Raw genomic sequence first — 19,026 nt, 5'->3', positions numbered from 1 at the left:
AACTAGCATGGGTGGGGATTTGTTTTCCACAGAATGGCTGAATTTTAATTATTTGGTTAGAATTCACAATATTTATAATTTAAAGTTGCCACTCAAATTTGACTTTTGAAAAACAGGGTAACAAAATATCTATTTACTTGTTTAAAATTCAGCTTTTCTGTTTCAGTTTAAATGGAAAGTTCTCAGAATCTGTGCAAGTGCATAACCTCAACCTCTTTTGAAAGCTTTCATGTTTTGACAACATTTGTATTAATTCAGCAATCAACATAATTTTTCTATGTAAGCTGTTTCCAAAGACTTAAAAATCACATAGTTTAATGTTGGTACATGGAATTTTAAAATTAAAGCAAATGCTGTGATCAGGATCCATAGTTATTACGTGATCTATGCTTTTCATTACTTTCTGTCATGTTTATAATGTTATAGTCTAGGGTCGGCCATATTGTGGCAAAGTTTCAAATAATGAAAAAAAGGTATGTAAAAGTAAACCAAAAGTAATCCCTGTGAGACACACAGCACAGGCCTCAGTTTGCTTTAACCTGTCGTGTGGCTATGGAAGAATAACGTGTTTTTTTTATATACGGATTGTGATTGAAAGATTAAATCCACCATTATTTCACACAAAAAGCAGGTAATGGGGGTAATATTTACCTATCAGAGATGTCTAGCTGTAATCTTCGTTGCTGCGCATGTTCGTGCTGTCCATTCTCATCTTCCAGATCGGATTCAGGCTGGATGGATTTGAAAAGGTGACATTTACGATCAATGATATATTACTTAGTTTTACAGTATACTTTCAGAACCTTTACACCTGTTAGAAGATACACGATTGGCGCGCTGACCGTCGGCAGACTTCCGGATGTTCGGCCAATCAGAAGTAAAGGAGTCTTTAAGGCGGCATCTTAAAGCGGCCTGAGCTTATATTGAGTTAGGTGCGTTCCGATCGCCCAGTAGTTCCCTGCAAAGTGGAGTGCACAGGGTAGTCAGAAGATTGAAAACCTTAGGGAGCCAAAGGTGATCACTCAACGGAAACTGTGAACTGAGCAGGGAAGAACTGAACAAGAAGAACAAGAAGATTACCCATCAGTCATTGGGCCTCGCTCCTGCACAATGGACAACATATTGTAAATCAATCAAATTGCATTTATTCACAAGTTACATACATTTAAATAGAATAAGTTTTGTAATGGTATCAGTATTTGTTTCAATATATATTCAATGTTGAATATTTTATTTCAATAGTCTAAATTGTCCATAGTAGCAGCAACACTTATCCGAGGTGTTTACGTTACCAGGGTGATGCACAGAGCAAGGAGGATGTCTGCGTTGGTGACGTTGCAGGGTGTTCAGAATGAAGGAATTTTGTCGAGGGAAGTTCCCTTAACTGATATTCCTTGAGCAGGAAGTAAGGGAGTAGGGAGAGGATGGGAACGCGGTCAGTCCAAGGCTCCACTGAGGGGCAGTGTGAATCATGCAAGCCACTCAAATGCAGTTCCAGAATAAAAATATAGAGCTGGAAATGAACATAATAGGCCACCATAAGGGTAGGAATTTCACGGCGGCCACATCTACCTCCCTCTGGCCATGATACCCCACCAAAAAATTGTATGCTCTCTCTCTCTCGCTCTCTCTCTCTCTCTCTCTCGCATGCTACACACACAAACTGTGTACTGATCTATTCGTGAAAAGGCGCTGTGCTACTCCTGTACCAATATTCTCTCTCAAATTCTCAAACTTACTGCAGATCTTGCACAGAGATGATAAATCTATAATTGCCTCGTTTACTTGCTACTCTTGCCTCTTAAAGCTCCATGAACACGTGTATAATACATACAATATCATAAATGATCCCAGAAAGGCTGCTCTCCTCTCTGCTTGCCAAGCTCCAGCCTTTATCAATGGGACACGTCCATGCCCACGAAAATAGACAGACAGGTCAGGTACGCTGGCCGGTAGTCAAGCTAGTTTCCAGGGACAATACCTTGCTGCCACCACAATTGAGCAGTAAATTACATGATGAAAGCAAACAGGCATCAGACACTTCTGGGACAGAAAACTGTTCTGAGATCAGATGTATATGACTTCTACATCAGCATCTTTCTAATTGATGTCTAATTTCAGCTTTAACTGGACAAGCACTGCTAGCCTTGCTTGCCCTGACGGCACTGTGATGAATATTTGAACTTTACTGTGCAAAATGATTTATGTGTAAAAAAAAAAAAATGTAAAAAAAAAATAATAATAAAAAAAATAAAGAATATATATGTTTTTGTAGTAACAAAAAAAATCTGTCAGTTTTATCATTTTGGCTTTTTTGTTTAACAAGACATACATGTTTGATTCCTTTGTTTGTTGGCCTACATGAAAATAAGAATACAACTTTTAAATGTGTGCCTAAAACCAGTGCTTCTGTTTACTTCTCCTTACACTTTCCTAATATTAAACAGATTTTTGGGCACTATGTCAACATCCACTTTCTAAAAGAATATCTGAAAACACTGATTTGAAAAGAAACATGTTGTTTTCTTGCAATTTTATGTTTCACAAAGGAGAAGAAAGAAAATGGGACTTTTTATTTTTATATCTTGCCTGCGAAGCCAGTATCAACCAAGAAGGGGATTGTCACTGTGAAGGCTTGCAACACACTGTTGTGAATTTAATGCTTAAAATGTTATCTACTTGCCTCTTCTTGGATTTTGTAGATTTGACTTTAATATGAAAATTTGATTCAGTTTGTGGTTTTGTGTATTAGATGACTCAATACACTGATCATTATTTAGTGGTTATATAGGATATACTCTCATGCTAATGATTTATGTCTGAGTGATGAACATGATACTGAGTCTGTGGAAATGCTTCATTACTCCTGGCTCCACTGGTGCTGAATACAGGCTTGATTGTAGTATTAAAATACTTTTTGAGTGGTGGTGGAGCTTATTACAGGCTCTTTGGACTCACATATGCAGAATGCCACCAATGTGGCAAGAACAGGCTCCAGCAACATGGCTGTGAGAAGACAGAAGTAGTAAACAGAGAGAAAATTGGCCTTAAGCTGTGCCGCAGGAATGAACATGAAGCAGTGATTAATCAGAGGGACTTTTATTTATAAATCTACAGTAAAGTTACAACAAAAGCCTTCACAGAGCAACTGCAAAAGTTAGTTGTTTATTCATGATCTTCGTTATAGATACCACAAAGCAGTTGAATAGGTGCTACATAAACTCTGAACTTGAAATATTTATTATTCAGTGATTGTCCTTCTAATCTTGTAAACTGTCTTTTCGAATGGCTTACTGGTATAGTGAGATAATACGCTATAGACCGCATGGAGCTGCTGAGAAGCTTAAAGGTTTCCCTCCATCTCTGTCTGCTTTCCCGCAGAAACTGCTGGAAGATCGAATTCTTAAATCTTTAATCACCTGTGGTGCAGTAGGCAGAGAAATAATTGCTTATTTTGTAACAGCACCCACTATAATAAAAGAGGATATGATACATCACTCAAACTCTTATGGGAACTGACACAGAATACAGATGCTGAGTTTTTATCAGAAAATGATTGTTTACAGCACGGCTTTGTCAGTTTTACCATAACATTCAATTGATCTAAAAGGATTCCTAATGATCATCGGGTTGTTGCTCATTATCAAAACAGCCATAATGACAAGTTGAATAGCCTATAAATTAGATCAATGAAGTGGGAGGTGAGCACCATTAGTTCTCCACTGGAAAAAACTCAGACTCTGTAGTTGGTATGCCATGTAACCTTTTGATGCAAAGTGACAGATAATGCTTTAATTTACATAAGACTGGAAATCCTTAGCATATGTCCATTACAGTATACATTACTAAATATGTAGAAAGTTTGACTTTTGAGTTAAAGCAGAGCAGCTTTCTTCACCCCACTTTCCTCATAATGAGTTTTCATGCTAGTTACACAAAGGCACAATACCATAAATGTATATTCTTTATCTTTTTCTTACACAGTAGAAGAAAGTTAAATAAATATTTTAAATGGATGAGTCAAATGGATTAGTGAAACCTAGATTACTAACACTCTGGCCATGTTTAACATCTTTATCCTATGTAAGAGGCGGAGAAATTGTATGAGATACAGTAAGAGAGATGTTATCTTGTAAATGTTATCTTGACCAACTACGGTAGCTATATCTTCTTGCCAAAGCATCTCCCCTGATCTTTCTGCAGGATGTACGTTCCAAACCACTGGAGCAGCTCCAGTCTAATCCCTGTCATTGGGTGGGAGATAGTAGATGTTGTCAACAGTTATGGTAAACAGTGACTGCCAAGGTGAAATTGGCCCGTCTCTGTTGTCTGTTTTAAAAGGATAACTCTTTAATGATTCACAAGGGACTAAAAACTGCTGTTGCACCTCTCTGTGTGGGTGCAAACCTCCAACCATGTTGCTTTTCCATATTCTGTCAGAGACATTACTGCAGGTGTAGTGGCAGATGATTGGGGAGTGGCCAGGAATGCAACATGGTTAATGCATGAACATAGCACGTAGCACAGCAGGTGTTTCATTCTCTGCTATATGCAATTTAGTGTGAATTTACTCTTTATTGTCCCCACCAGGCTGGGCTGAGGTGCCAGGATGCAATGTTGTCTCCCAGCTGTAGGCAGGCGCAGGATGTTGGCTGGATCCAGTAGCCTTATTGAAAAGCTGACCTTTAAAGCATCTTGAGACGAAAGGCTTTGCATACAAATGATGATCCAATTCCTCAGTCATCAGACCAGTCAGTCAATGCCACAGCATGCCACTGCTGGATGCTCCATTAGCTGAACAGACCTCTATCATTTCTCCCAACAGTGATTTTTAATTTTCACAAATATGACAAAATAATTTACTTAAAATCTTGTTTTTGACCAAGTTCACGTTCATCGTCTTTGTCTTTGTCTGCTGTTGTGAATAAGGTGACTACGAAAGTGGGGCGCATGCCAATTTGGGGTTAATTAATTAGTCATTATAAACAGTATGGTTTTGAAGCCAGTACAGTTTAATCAGGTATGCAAATGCATGGCCTATATTAAAAACATAATTATGCAGAGGGAAGAGTAGATGGCAGAGCTATGCCACTTCCCTAAGAAATGATGCAACAGTGCCACCTACTGAGAATGAGCTGCATGCACTTTGATCAGTGGATGGTTGGAGGCGTAGCAATGAATTCTAGTTTCCCTGAAAGAATTATGCCCTTTTCCTCTTTTTATTGAACAAAAAAATGTATTAAAATAAAAATTGGGTTGAGAGTTGTGGGGCTTAAATCCTAAAAGTCTTATATGTGGAAATGTAGATAGGTTTTGCCATTAAACAAAATGTGTTAATTAAAATGTAAACTATAGTGCTACAGGTTTGGGTGGATGTGAATGGATTGTTTCATGATTAGAGATATAATATTGTTTCCTGTGTGTTGAAAGCATTTAGACCGAATCAAAACTGTGGAGGTCTTAGAATTTTTGTTATTTTTGTCAGTGGTTGTAAACCTGCATGGCTGTGTCATGAAACTAGAAATCCAATAAATATCAAATGTCACATGGACGCGGCAGTATGAAGGCAGGATCTACAGTAAACCTTGTGTTTGTCCTGCAAATCCTCAAATCTTGCATCCGTCCACTGCCTCATTCATTTTATAGTATATGGGCCATATTTATCATTTAGTGTGAAACCATAAATTCAAGCTCTCCAGTTTCCTGCTTCAGTTTAAAGTGATGCATGTTCACAGGTATTGACTAAACTGTCCCGGTGAGCAGGAAATGTATTGACTCAGTTGTTCAAGGGGACAGAAACTCTTGAAATGGGTGTCAGTGCTCAAATTCACAAAAAGAACGAGCACACACTATGTTTGTTTCAAATATTTATTTTCCAAGGCCAGAAATGACATAACCACTTCTAACTTTGAAATGTGCTTTGCATTTATTAAGTCTTGAAAAAAAAAAAAAAAAAGAAATATCTTATATGCAAAAATGGTATATACACAATGCTTTTAACCAGAAAGGCACCAAAGACACATGAGCAGTTACTGCTTCTTGCTGGCTCAATAACAACATAAAAACAGGACGTGGATCAACTTGAAAAGATGTGAAGTAAATCCAAACAAAACATCATCAGCAACAAGAGACTTTTAGTTTTCTCTCACGATGTAACTATCTTTATTTGAATGGTTAAAAAGCTAATAAGACAATAGTGGTGTTGTGATAGCTAAAATATATATTATTTATTACATAAATACAATAGTCTTAATGTAGCACATTTTGTGTGTGCATTATTTACTCCCTTTTGTGGCTACAAAGTGTCCACTATGTGTGCAAGGGGATAAGAAAAATGTGAGAACCTCCTTAATACAAAGTACAACAACAAAATATTATTTATAGAACATACACATTTGTAATAAATTATTTTTAGAACAATTTTCAGGTTGTAACTATTAGAAAACAACAGCTACTGTTTATCCTTGTTACTGCTATAGACCGAAGTGAAATGATGATATGGCTGTGATTGTCTGAAAGTTAGAAGTGTTTGTACTGTTGTGTGCATCTGATTTACCATGACAGGAGAGCTATCCACACCTTTGATCTCACAAATGGCTGAAAACCAAGAGTGACATAGTCCCCCCCCCCCCCGCGCGCAAAACCTCAAGATCTCGAGTCCAACCGTGAGCAAAGTGACGATGCCGTACATCCCCGCAAGTGCTATTAAAGCTAGAAAGTGGCACACTTGAGAGAAAAAAAAACAAAAACAAACTGCAACAGATTATACTCTACTCTACGTTAAGCGGCGGAGTGGACTATCATGGGCCAGAGCAGGTAATTATTTATCTGGAATAGGTAAACTGGCGAGGTAACTCCCTCCTAAGTATTCCTGGTATAAAGACTCAGTGTAAAGATGGCAGCAGCACTCATCTTCCTCCCCCTTCTCGACTTCTTCCTCTCACATCCAGAAGCTAAGCCTTTATTAGGCTGTGGAACGAGGCAAGCACTTGTACAATGATGGTGCCTAAGATCCATGCAACACTAATTAACCAAACCCAAAAAAATTATTGTGACATGCAATCAAAATGAAAATAACCTTGTGGTTTAGGTGGCTTAGGTAACTGAGGATTACAATAATGTAATGTGAGCGATGAGAAACATACTGTTAGCACCGTTCCTCTTCTAATATGGGGCACCTATCTCAAGAAATCAAAGCACCTTATTTGGATCACTTCCTGGATACACCGGTGGTCTCGCCCAGAGTGCCGTGGCTTCTTTATGATCGGTCCCAGGAGAAGAACTGCACACAGTTTTCTGAAGTGTTAATCTCTTCCTCTGCTGTTCCTCGAGTGTTTGACTGTCATTTGTTTAGGGTGATAGTGACGTAAGATGTAGGTATGTAGCCTTCATCTCCATTGTTCCTACGGACACGGGTCCAGCCATCGCCCTTGTCCTCCTCTACCACAGCCAGCACCTCCCCCTCCTGCATAGAGATGGTCCCTTCACTGGCACCTGAAAAGAAAAGGACAGACTCCATGGTAGCAAATATCCCCGTGCTCGTATATGGATACAAGACTACGCAAGCCTTGTTGAGTAAGCCCAAGGAAAACTTTGACTCATGATTTCTGCCCATGAACTGTTGTAACCTTGCTTCTCATGTGGCTTACATACCAGGGAAGTTGTACATGGCTGTGCATTTCCCAATAGGAGCAGCTAGTTCGTCATCCTCAAAGTCATCATCAAACTCTGCGTAGATGGCTTGGGAGGGATCAGGAGTGCTTTCATCGGAGTGAGCTCCATCAGGACTAGAGAGAGAGAGAGAGAGAGAAGAAAAGTGTACAAAGCAAATAACACCTCAGTGTGTCAAACATAATGTCTATTAGTAGAGCTGAGTGTTACCTTTGTGCATCATGAGCTCCGTTATTGTTGAATGTGTGACTTTTATAGCGCAATGTGTCCCCTCGACCTCCTGCTTCAGCCAGCCAAGTCTGCACGAGAGAAGAGAGCCACAATGACGAGGAGGTGGAACAGAAAACCCCATTAATACCGATTACTGTGAGATAATGCATTTACTGATAGATATACCAGGTCATGTTATGAGGAGGAATTGTTTACAGATAATGAAATAATCGGGTACTGAGAGTTTAATTCCTTTAATTGCCTCCTCTTGTTTTTAGAACAGCAGCTTTCATCTGTCCCTTTCACGTCATGTACCGTCTTTGCCTAACCTCTGCCTAACATTTTCTTGAAAGACTGGGTCTAAGGAACAAGGAAGTTACAAAAAAAATGAATATTTAAACATGTAATATTAAGTTGGATCAGGACTTCTAATTAACTACAGATTACTTTGAATTAATAGCGGAGCGCCTGATTACCGCATAATATTGAACAACCGAGGCTGTTATGATGACATAATATGCTCTACTCAAAAGCAAGGAATGTGATCATAATATTTTACATAAACAACACCTAATGACTTTTAATATAAGTAAGAATAAACTGCCAAGAGTCTTATGACCTCATAATATAATGCCTCATAATGGTAAATGACCTCCTGATAGACGTCATGATTACCTCATACTTGTTCACCTCTCCTCTGAGCCGCTCTATATTCTGGGAAGTCTGGCTGATTTGGGAAGCCAGACTAGCAGGGTCTCCCATTTGAGGATTTTTCTCATAAACATCTTTCATCTTCCCCAGGGCCTCACTGAAGAGCGGGGAGAGAGCGAGAAGAGAAGAACAAGAGAGGAAGTGGGAAAGTGACTTTCAGTAGAAATCGGTTCCCTGCAGAGCTCAGGGCTGGGTAAACAATTCAAACGCTCACAGAGGCAACACAGAGTTATACACACTGATGTGCACTGTATGAATGTTATATCAACCAACTTCCGCCCACCAGAGAGGTTCTAACAGAGATGGTTATTAATACGCAGAAGGATACCCATATATACACACAAACACACACACACACACACACACACCTCTGATCTACTTCCTTTTGCAATTCCTTGCAAATTTCCTCTAGTTTCTGTTGCAACCTCTTTCTGCGCTGCTCTGGAGGGAGATGTGCGAAGTCCTCAGTCACTGTAGGCTGCGGAAGGTCACAGGAAGGGTGGATTAACACTGATCTCAACCTTACACTAAAAGCAGCAGTTTCATAGCAACAGAAACCACGATAACAGAAACATTTCAGGAACTCAAGCGTGCGGTTTGGGTTCAGCTCAAAGCACAATGTTTTAACTGACGTTCAGATCTCTTGGTTAGACATGCTTGGGCTTCAAATGAATGTAAAGCCAGTGAGGAACAACAGTGAGCTGAACCCAAAACCACCACCCATGGACACAACAAATGTAGCACACTCTTATAACTCTACATTTTCCTATGTTTTATATCATATCCAAGAAATTAAATCTTGGTTGGAAAAGATGACACAGGAGAGTGCGGAAACAACTAGGGCCATTTTACAATTCGGGTTATGAATTGTTCAGTTTCATCATCGTGCTACCAAGCATTCCTCCCTTGCTCCACCACCAGGTGGCCACCTCTTCAAAACAAACAAGCATTTTGCAACATTACATGATGCTGGCGTTCAGTCATCTAAACCTCAGCAGAGTTTTGTGAGGGGAGAATTAGTACAATGAGGTGAGTTGTTGTAATGGAAAGGTGGCCTTTTTTTTTCTTTTTTTTTATGTGTCACACAGCTGAGACCCCCCCCCACACCAGTTTTGTTGTCAATATTACCGTGATCCTCTCTGGAGTAAATTTCTGAGGACAAAAAGAAACAGTATGTGTACAGAAAAATTCACAATATCCTTAAAAGTGATTCTCAACCCCAAAAAGGTGTTCACTACATAACACACACAAATATTAAAATAGTGGTAGAGTCATTGTGAGAAGTAAGAGCTATGCCACATGTGTAAGTCTGAAAAATGTGAATAGTCTTATTCATCTGAGGAATTCAGCGAGTGTCGCAGAGGCAGGAGCACAGGATGATGAGCAAGCCCTGATGGGCGGAGGTCTCCTGGCACTCCAACCTTCTCCTCTGGTGACTCACCGATCTCCTGAGCGTCCGGAACGAAGAGATTCTGGGTTTGACTGTCTTATTGATCTCCTTCAAACAGTACGACAGGGGGTCCCGGCCAAACTTGGGGGAAGGGGGTCCGTTAGAAGGTGAGGGGGCGGGGGGTGTGGAGAAAGGTGGGAGCGTGGAGGGAGAGAGCTGGGGTGGGGCGAGACCAAAGTACCGGCACCCGAGCATGAGATATGCAGGCGGAGGGTGGTGTATGGGATAGGGGAGAAGGGGATGGAAGGATGGAAAAAAAGAGGGAAGACAAAAACAAACAAGGTGACAAGGGAAAGAAAAAGACACCGTCAACACCTTAAAGCACACCACAAAGCCAGGAAGACAACACTGGAGCAAACCCAGCACACGAGCCCAGAGAGCACGGAAGCCCAAACACACATCTGTCTCTTTGGCTCTCGTTGACACGCACGTTAAAACAAAAAAAAATAAAAATAAAAAAATAAAAAAACTAAAATGACAAAAAACACACTGCAAGCATCCAACCACAGCTCCCAACCAGCGGCACAGCAGCCCAACACCTGCAGTCACACTCACTCCAGGTTGAAGGGTAGAGTGAGCCACAATGAGGAACTGGGGCAGGCCAATGAGACTAAACTAAATTTGAACTTCAAATGGTTTGAGAGAATTGTATTTTTTACAGCCTGGTTCTTTCACATAGGTCTCCCCATCATAGGTCATATTGTACTCCCCAGCCTCATTGCAGGGACACTGTAAAGACACAACTTCACAACTGATTGAATAGGACTTCACAACTTACTTGGAAGTGGAAATGGATATTAAAGTGAAGTGTTATATACTGTAAACATAAACTGTATTTATGAGCTGCTTCTTGGTTCAAGTTTGACCAAGCCAGAATGCACACACAGCAATTGATGAATGGAGAGTTTGGATGGATTCATCTGTATTTCACTCCCAAATAAGTGGCCCAAGGAAAATGGGTAAAAGTGGTCTTCTTTCAATCTGACTGCAAGTTTGTAATAAAAATATCTGCAAAGATTTCTGAGATTTTAAGCTGTAACAGTCTTGAGGGGTTTACAGTGAACATGGTCAGTATTATAAATGACATGTATAATGAATCAAACTGTGGAAATTACACCCACATTATAAAAGAAAAAACTTTCCCTAAGCCAATTTGGCAAGTTAATCATTAGGATTCAGTTTGAAATCTGTGCTATCTCCCAGTCTGATCATTATAGATGAAATATTAATTTATATATCAGTACAGTTGTTATTAATAGCCTGCTTAATTAACATAGTGGAATAGTGCTTAGAGATTTTTGGGGCTTGATGAATACCCTTTATGACCTCTTAGAAAGAGGTTAACTTGAAAACATGCCGGGAGTGAAGTACAGTAAAATCTCTTGTTTCTGCTACATGTTTATGTGGAAAGGTGGGGGTGGGCTCTATTAGTTAAATTACATAGGAGGCCGATACCTTGTATTCTCCAACAGTATATATCTAAAACAGCCCTACACCAAGGTCCCCTGTGTAAACACTGAGAGCTGCAAGTACAACACTATTATTATGTGAACATCTAGTGGGTAGGTGCTAGTTTTCTTGAGAGTTATGGGGATCTAAATACAGGAGAGCAGTTAAGAATGGAAATGTTTCGGGACCAGACATAAACCAAAAGCTCACTCAAGCCAATATAGTCAGCCTCCTATTCATACTGCTACAGGCCTAATTGGGAGAGCATGACTGATGACACAGAGCAGTGTGCCACACACATACACAGAACAGGAAGAGTGCACAGCAGAGCACAGCCAGTAAGACATGCACAGAGAAGAGAGGCGCTGAACAAGCAAACACTGCAGGGAGGGAAGAAGGGATCGTTTAGTGCTGGGACTGGAGGAGGGGGGACCATTAGCTGGTTAGTGGTCAGCCTCTCATATCACCACTTTAATTTTGGACCTCAGCAAGAGTGCTCCACGATTTACACTGTAGAGAAGCGCTTCTTGACCCAAGTAGATACTCAAGAGCTTAATACAAAAATGTCAATGTTGACATTTTTAGCACGGATGTGTGGTTGGCCCTGATCTAGTTTTTCTGACCTGGCAAACCTGGTGTCATCCCAGTGTTGGTACAAAGATTTTATTGTGATGAGAGACATAATGCTAGGTTCTGGGCAGTATAATGAAAGCAGTGTGTTTGTGGATCCCTGTAGAGGAAAATTCAATATTGTTTGGGCCCTGTGCTGATGAAAGCACAAGCACAGCAGAATGCTGACTGCCAGTTGACCTATTGGAAACCACGTTGCACAGAGAGGGAGGGTGTAGGGGGGCAAGGTTTATTCACTCACAGCCAGGGACAGAGTCATGCAAAGGGCCTTTTCTAGAAGTGTTGGGGTGTGTGTCAGTTCATGTGTAACATAATAAAAGAGGTTCATGCATTATTATCCTGAACTTTAGAGATGAGAGGGGCTGTGTATGTGTGTTTGTGCATTGCATGTGTGTGTAGCCACAACCACAGGTCGATCATGAGTGCTCTCTGTAGAGGGGATTTCCTGACTCTGCCTCCTGGTTCTGTGGCTCAAACAGTAACACTGCCGTGCAAGGAGTCCCACTAATCTCACTGGCTGCCGTCGTTGGTCATTGACGCCAACTCATTCATTTCACAATTTCCATAATGCAAAATGTGAGGCCATGTCATTAGGCTAAATTGGCCTAATGTGTTCTGCTAGCGTGAAATGTCCTACCTTACTCCTTTTGCTGAAAAGCCAAAAGTTTTTGCCCTTGTTCTTTCCCAGAAGGTCCATGGGGCCTTTGGGTGTACCCAGGCTGCTGTCGGATGAGGCACGGTTGATACCCTGACTGTAGTCCTCAAACTCCACATCTCCAGGACGCTCAAAGCCTGACTTGTTCTGCTCTATTACAACCATGGAGTCCTGCATTAGATGCAATTATGGATAAGAGCAATCAAGAGTTATTATCAAACAGATGCAAAAAAATAAAACAAGTGGGCTGCATAAAGCCATGCTGCACATTAAAATCCATTTAGCATTTGTTGAGACCGACTTACATTCCTCTCATTAACATTAGTGCCAGCTTTAGTAATGCCTTCCAGGCACTTGCCAATGATAGGCATCACATGCTTCTCTGTGTCTGAGAACAAGACGTAGCCTTGCGCCAACTTCCGTACTCGCCTCTCATCCAGATCCTGCAATTTCTAGTAAACACACAACAACAGCTGCTCAGACACTGTCATTATTAGGTTTACACATAGCCCATAATAAAATGTGTATTTCAATATTAAGTTCATAATATGACATTTATATGGTACAGCACCTCCTCTGGGGCAAAATACAACACACAGTAACTGAAGAAGTTTAGTTATTTATGATTATAAAATATATTTGTTAATACAAATAAAATCTGAAACGCTGATGAAAACTTCAAAGCCAAAACTTAAGCATGTGAATATGTGAAACAAAAGTGTCTGACTAAACTAAAGATTCTTCTCTGACGTTTACTCAGTGAGTGAGTTTTTGTTCACTTTTTGTACCAGTACTTTTATTACTGGTTTTTATTACTTCAAATGTCAGCAAAAATTGTTGACTTTCAATTTTACAATGTGCATTTCAAATAAAAAGTACTAAATATGATCCGGATTCAATCTCAAAATGTTAGTAACATCATTAATTAATTTGCAATATGCCATACAAGTCATTCATCATACATGAAAAGTCAGTTTTAACAATTTTTTGCCTAACTAAAAGTTAGTTAGCACTGTACCATAATGTTGAGGGCGGGAATATTGTCATGTTGCAGTGTTTAGCTCACTTACGTTGAAGATGAGTGGCATATCATTAAAATAGAACTGGTTCTGCTCCTTGTTGTACTTCTGAAGCTGAGCAGCGTAGTCGTTCTTACACTCCTCTGCAACATGTGCTCTCATATGAGCCTGCTGTTTGGCCTACAGCCACACACACACACACACACACACACACACACACACACACACACACACACACACACACACACACACACAGGTTGGCCAGTTGCATCTGATTCTACTTTGATTGTGTGAAATGGTCCTTATCATGTAGATTTATTTATCCCCCCCTCCTTGTTACTTTTTCAACATCTGCTTTGGTGGCATTGATGTCTTGATCGGTCTTCTCTGCATACTGTGCTGCACGCTCCGCTTCTCTCCACTCCCGCTCAAAGCGCTTTTTACTCTGGTGTGGAGAAAGAAATGAAAGAGAAAAATAGAGAGACCATGTTCATTTCATCCAGCTAAGTGAGGCCATTGCCTGAATGAAATATGAGGAGGTTCTACTATTTTGAGCAAAAGATTTATTTTTACTGCCTTTCTAAAAAAGATGGATAGGGGAGGTTTTAGGCTTAGGGACCATAAGATTTCTGTCACTAAATAGGTCTTGGATTGATGATACGGGTCCAAAATTGAGACCTGCTTTCCATTCTGTCCAACTGTTTTTACTATAGACAAATATAGCCATCTGACTGACCACACTGAGTGTGCAGTCATTCTCTTTCAAAGAATACTACTTCTCTAATTAACCCAAAATAAAGAAAAAAGAACCAAAGAAATATAGTCTTGCTTATTATAATATAAAATGTTGTTGTGGTACATCAAGCATATTGGATGCCTCTTCATGAAAAATGTATTTCAGAAATTTCAAGGTCTTTCATTCGTTTAAAATCCTAGCTCTGGACTTACACTGTCAAGCTGCTTGTAGGTGCTCTCCAAACTCTGCTGGGCCTTCTTGGCCTCCATGAGATACTGCAGACATTCATAAAAAACAGACAGAGTGAGAGGAGGCTCAGATGTCAGAGAGGGTGACAGCCATGTGTAGGGCCAGACAACAAATAAACAATGACCTCCTAAAGTCACACAACATAACAGACAAGAAAACAAATACCAGTGTGTCTGTTTGAGACATCACGTCTGCAGCACAAGCCTGTACATGGCTGCAGTGTTCTGCAATCCAGTGGGACAGAGCCAAAGCATTCTTTATAGAGAAATGGCACACCAATGCTCGAACCATGCTTCCCTCAGGAGATTCTAAGTAAGGCTTCCTTCCTGCCACAACAGTGAGATCTCCACTCCTCCTTTAAATCTCCCACTTTTCTCCTCCCACCCTTTACACTCCAGCTCAGCAGTTTGTGCCGTATACTCCAAATGAAAATCCCATCTGGCTTGTTCTCAGGCTGCTGTTGAATACGATGCTGCAGGCACATACCAGTGTATTACTGTGTACACTCTGTCCGATCTAATTGTTTCGTCCACACCAGGTAAAGGAGCTTGCAATGAGATCAGACATGGCTCAAAATCAAGAAGTAAACAATGAAACTAGTAAAAACCAAACATATTAAAATAAAGCAAAAATGGCCCAAACTCTACAATACAACATAGTTAACAACATACAGTTGAAGCTGCATTAAAGGGCGAACAACAAGGCTGTGGGAAAACTTCCTCTAAGGAGCCTGAACACTGTACGACACTAAATATTTAGTCTTAAACACCACTATACATGTTGAAACGCACCAAATTCAATTCAATTGGAGTGTACTGGTGCCTGCAGAGACAGACCTTAACCAGCCTAACCCAGTACACTCCTGGTCTTCTCCAAATCAAACTCACCGTCTTTCGTTCCTGCTTGAGCTCCTGCAGGTACTTGGTGAGATCAATGCAAATGTTCATCATCATGTTCTCAGCAATTAGCTCCCTCTGCCCGGCGTAGTCGTTCATCTCATTCAGGATGTCCAAAAAAGACTGGTAGCTGGAAAATCTGCCGTCCAGAGGAGGAGAGAGGAAAGGGTGGAGAGATAAGTGATTGGGGCACTGATAAGGTGATAAATACACAGGCTCCAAAAGAAGTCAACACTGGGCCAAGTCAAGATAAGAAGCTGTTTGATTCCTGCTTCCTTCTAGGGCCATTTAAATGGCTCCAACAGCAACACCACACCACGGCATGGACCACACTAACGACACAACAATACCTATCTGTTTGAAGCATGATATTATTTGGAGCTCTGAGTTTTGTTAGTTCCCTCAGTGAGTGCTTCACAAACTATTAGGGATAGTTGGTAATCCAAATAGACCATGTTTTTACAATTTTACCTGACATTGCTTTGCGGCTCAATGTATATTGCTCAAATACTTTATTAGGAACACCAGTACAACTGCCTTTCCGTGCAATTATCCAATCAGCCAATCATGTGGCAGCATTGCAACACATAAAACCCATGCAGATACAGGTCAGGAGCTTCAGTTAATGTTCACCTCAAACATCAGAAAGAAATGTGATTAAGTGACTTCTACTGTGGCATAATTGTTGGTGCCAGATGGGCTGGTTTGAGATTTTCTGATATTCTGTGATCTCTGCAGCACAGATCTCAGGTCAGATGACAATGGCCGAATTGGTTAAAGCTGATAGAAAGGCTATGGTTACTCAGATAACCACTCTTTACAAGACACTGAGGTGGATGGCCTACAACAGCAGAAGACCACATCGGGTCCTGGCATCAACAGCATGAATCCATGCCTGCCTTGTGTCAACAGTCCAGGCTGGTGGTGGTAGTGTAATGGTGTGGGGAATGTTTTCTTGGCAACTCAAATCAAACATCATTTGAATGCTCCAGCCTATCCGAGTGTTGTTCCAACCATGTGCATCCCTTTACGGCCACAATTTATCATCCTCTAATGGCTAAGTCCAGCATATCACAGAGTAAAAGTCGTCTCAAATTGGTTTCATGAACATGACAATGAGTTCAGTGTATTTAAGTGGCCTCCCCCGTCACCAGATCTGAATGCAGTAGAACACCTCTGGGATGTGGTAGAACAGGAGATTTGCAGCATGAATGTGCAGCTGACAAATGTGCAGTAATCATGTGATGCATTCATTTTCAACGTGAACCCGAATCTCAAAGCAGTTTCCAACATCTTGTGGAATCCAGTATTAGTAAGGTGTTCCTAATAAAGTGCTCGGTCAGTGTATATCCTTAAACCTGTAATAATCATCATAATTTTCAGGGCAGTGGAAACATAAACAATATCATCACCTTTTACACTGATATAGTGAACCTGTGAATATAATTTCGAAGCAACGCTGATTCATTTGTGAGTTGTGTTTGTGTACACCTGATGCGAGCAAGTCCAATATTAAATTTCTAGTAGCTCCATTTTTGGTCTCTACCAAACTGCTGTTTCATAGTGAGGAGGTAGTATTTTGTGGGTAAGGGGCTTTTTCTTTGAAAAGTGCCTGCTTCAGCTGAAAATTACTCTATGAGAGTGGACCAAAACAATACAATTTCGGGCCGGTTAGCTAAACAATGAACTGAAGCTCACTATAAAGCTAAACCATAAAGACGAGGGGAGATGCAAATTCAGGTGGTAATTCTATGTAAGATCATTACTTTGAGGCGACCCCTTTCATTTTGTTTTTCACAATGTCATTTTATTCTGTTGATTGATTAAAGCCACTTTAAAGAAAAAAATAAAAGTGAAAATCAAATGGTTTCAGTCATGTATCCCTTTGCACAAAAACCCATGATGGCTCACCTGCACTCTGGTTCATCTTTGCTGCTTCGTTTTATGTTAAATTTCTTTGAAAGGTTCCTGTGGACAGTGAAAGTGCATCAAACAATTGGTCAGCAAACACTTAATACTAAATGAAACTGTTCATATAGTGTGCATCTACTGACTGTTCTTGTTCTTATACAATAGAATTAAAAACAACAGTCCACTTATGAACATATTAAAATAGCTGTTCTTCCTTCTTTCACTCTCCCTCTGACCACATCCTGTCTATCATGTGCCAGTCTGCTCCCACTTCCTCTCCTCTCCGGCAAAGCTCAGCACTACAACAGATGTGGGCCCTGTAGACTGGGAGGACAACTGGGAGAGGGAGCACCGTGGACGAAGAGAGAACGAGCGAGAGAGAGAGAGAGCACACTGCAGCTGGAGAATGAGGCCAGTGTTTCAGAGACAAGTTAGATTCTGTCCCAAAGTAGTCATAAGACCCCACAAACATTTCATACACATCCTTTTAACATGCACCCATGCAAACACAAGCAAACACACGCACACATAAACACACAGACGCGAGCTGCTTTGAGCAACACACTCGCACAGAGGCATTTGAGGCAGATAGCGCAGGAGAACGACAACAAGAGCGAGGCCTACCTCAGTTGTTTAGCATAGTTTTGCTCAATCTCTGTCCTCTCCTTCACAAATTTCACATACTTCTCCACCAGCTCCAGGCCAGACTGTGTGTGCCTCTCAATGATGTCATATTGGTCCTAGGGAAAGGAGCATGAGAGACAAATAAGGAAAAGATATCAAGGCATCACACTGTGGGATACGGAACATGTGTTAACTTCTGCGGAATAACTTGGATGTTTCCTCTGGTCTGAGTTTGAGGTCATCTAGAAGAATCATGAATGGAGGGCAATAAACTAAACACGTCAAGGTTTGTTCCTACATGTTGGATTCCACAAATGCTCTCCACATGTGCAGAAAATCTTGGCAACAGTCTCTAAACTTCCGCTCAGCTTTAACTCATGAGGCACCTGAGTTGTCCGAGACAGAGGACAGTGGAAGGACACAGGGTCACAACAGGGGTCACAATTCTCAGGCAGGAAGACGGTGGTGCTCTTCTGATACATTGTACTGTGTCAAGTATTAAATTACTTCAAGGGAGCTTTACAGAGCCCTCATTAGTGTAGAAGTTTGACCTATTTCATGTCTGTTTCATGTACAACTGAAATTGCTGACTTTTCCTTTTCACGTTTTTCAGTATGAAGGAGGTATATTATGTTTCTCTTCCTCTTTTGCTCCGTCTCTGGTCAGGCACTTTATGATGACACCTACAAGCTAAGACAAGTCCGCTAATAGTGAGAGATGATATCTACGCCAATCTTCCCTCGTTCTACACTCAGAACAATTCCCACAAGCTTTCTTTGCTGCCGCCCTCAAGTATTGAGGGTGGGGGGGGGTGG

General features: G+C 40.8%; 1 protein-coding gene across 3 annotated transcripts in view; it reads right to left on the bottom strand.

The window, feature by feature from the left end:
* Positions 1–5,854: 5,854 nt before the first annotated feature.
* trip10a (thyroid hormone receptor interactor 10a) overlaps positions 5,855–19,026 on the bottom strand; it is an 18,161-nt gene continuing 4,989 nt past the window's right edge. The window contains exons 2-15 of one of the 3 annotated variants that reach the window (XM_023401424.2): positions 18,212–18,327; positions 17,588–17,644; positions 15,668–15,815; positions 14,744–14,806; positions 14,136–14,240; positions 13,847–13,975; positions 13,082–13,228; positions 12,759–12,947; positions 10,034–10,198; positions 8,961–9,070; positions 8,557–8,689; positions 7,882–7,970; positions 7,654–7,787; positions 5,855–7,494 (exon numbers count right to left, since the gene is read on the bottom strand). In XM_023401424.2, the coding sequence (XP_023257192.1) occupies positions 7,343–7,494; positions 7,654–7,787; positions 7,882–7,970; positions 8,557–8,689; positions 8,961–9,070; positions 10,034–10,198; positions 12,759–12,947; positions 13,082–13,228; positions 13,847–13,975; positions 14,136–14,240; positions 14,744–14,806; positions 15,668–15,815; positions 17,588–17,644; positions 18,212–18,327 (1,737 nt within the window). In that variant the 3' untranslated portion in view covers positions 5,855–7,342. Of the gene's footprint in view, positions 7,495–7,653; positions 7,788–7,881; positions 7,971–8,556; positions 8,690–8,960; positions 9,071–9,720; positions 9,745–10,033; positions 10,199–12,758; positions 12,948–13,081; positions 13,229–13,846; positions 13,976–14,135; positions 14,241–14,743; positions 14,807–15,667; positions 15,816–17,587; positions 17,645–18,211; positions 18,328–19,026 lie in introns of all 3 variants that reach the window. The other 2 variants (XM_023401425.2, XM_023401426.2) reach the window with 2 other exon arrangements.

The sequence above is a fragment of the Seriola lalandi genome, unplaced genomic scaffold, assembly GCF_002814215.2.
Source record: "Seriola lalandi dorsalis isolate HSWRI2012SDOR001 ecotype SW California unplaced genomic scaffold, Sedor1 jcf7180002053680, whole genome shotgun sequence".
NCBI lineage: Eukaryota > Metazoa > Chordata > Actinopteri > Carangiformes > Carangidae > Seriola > Seriola lalandi.
The sequence above is the reverse complement of the archived record's forward strand: the minus strand, read 5'-3'. Positions and strand labels throughout refer to the sequence as shown.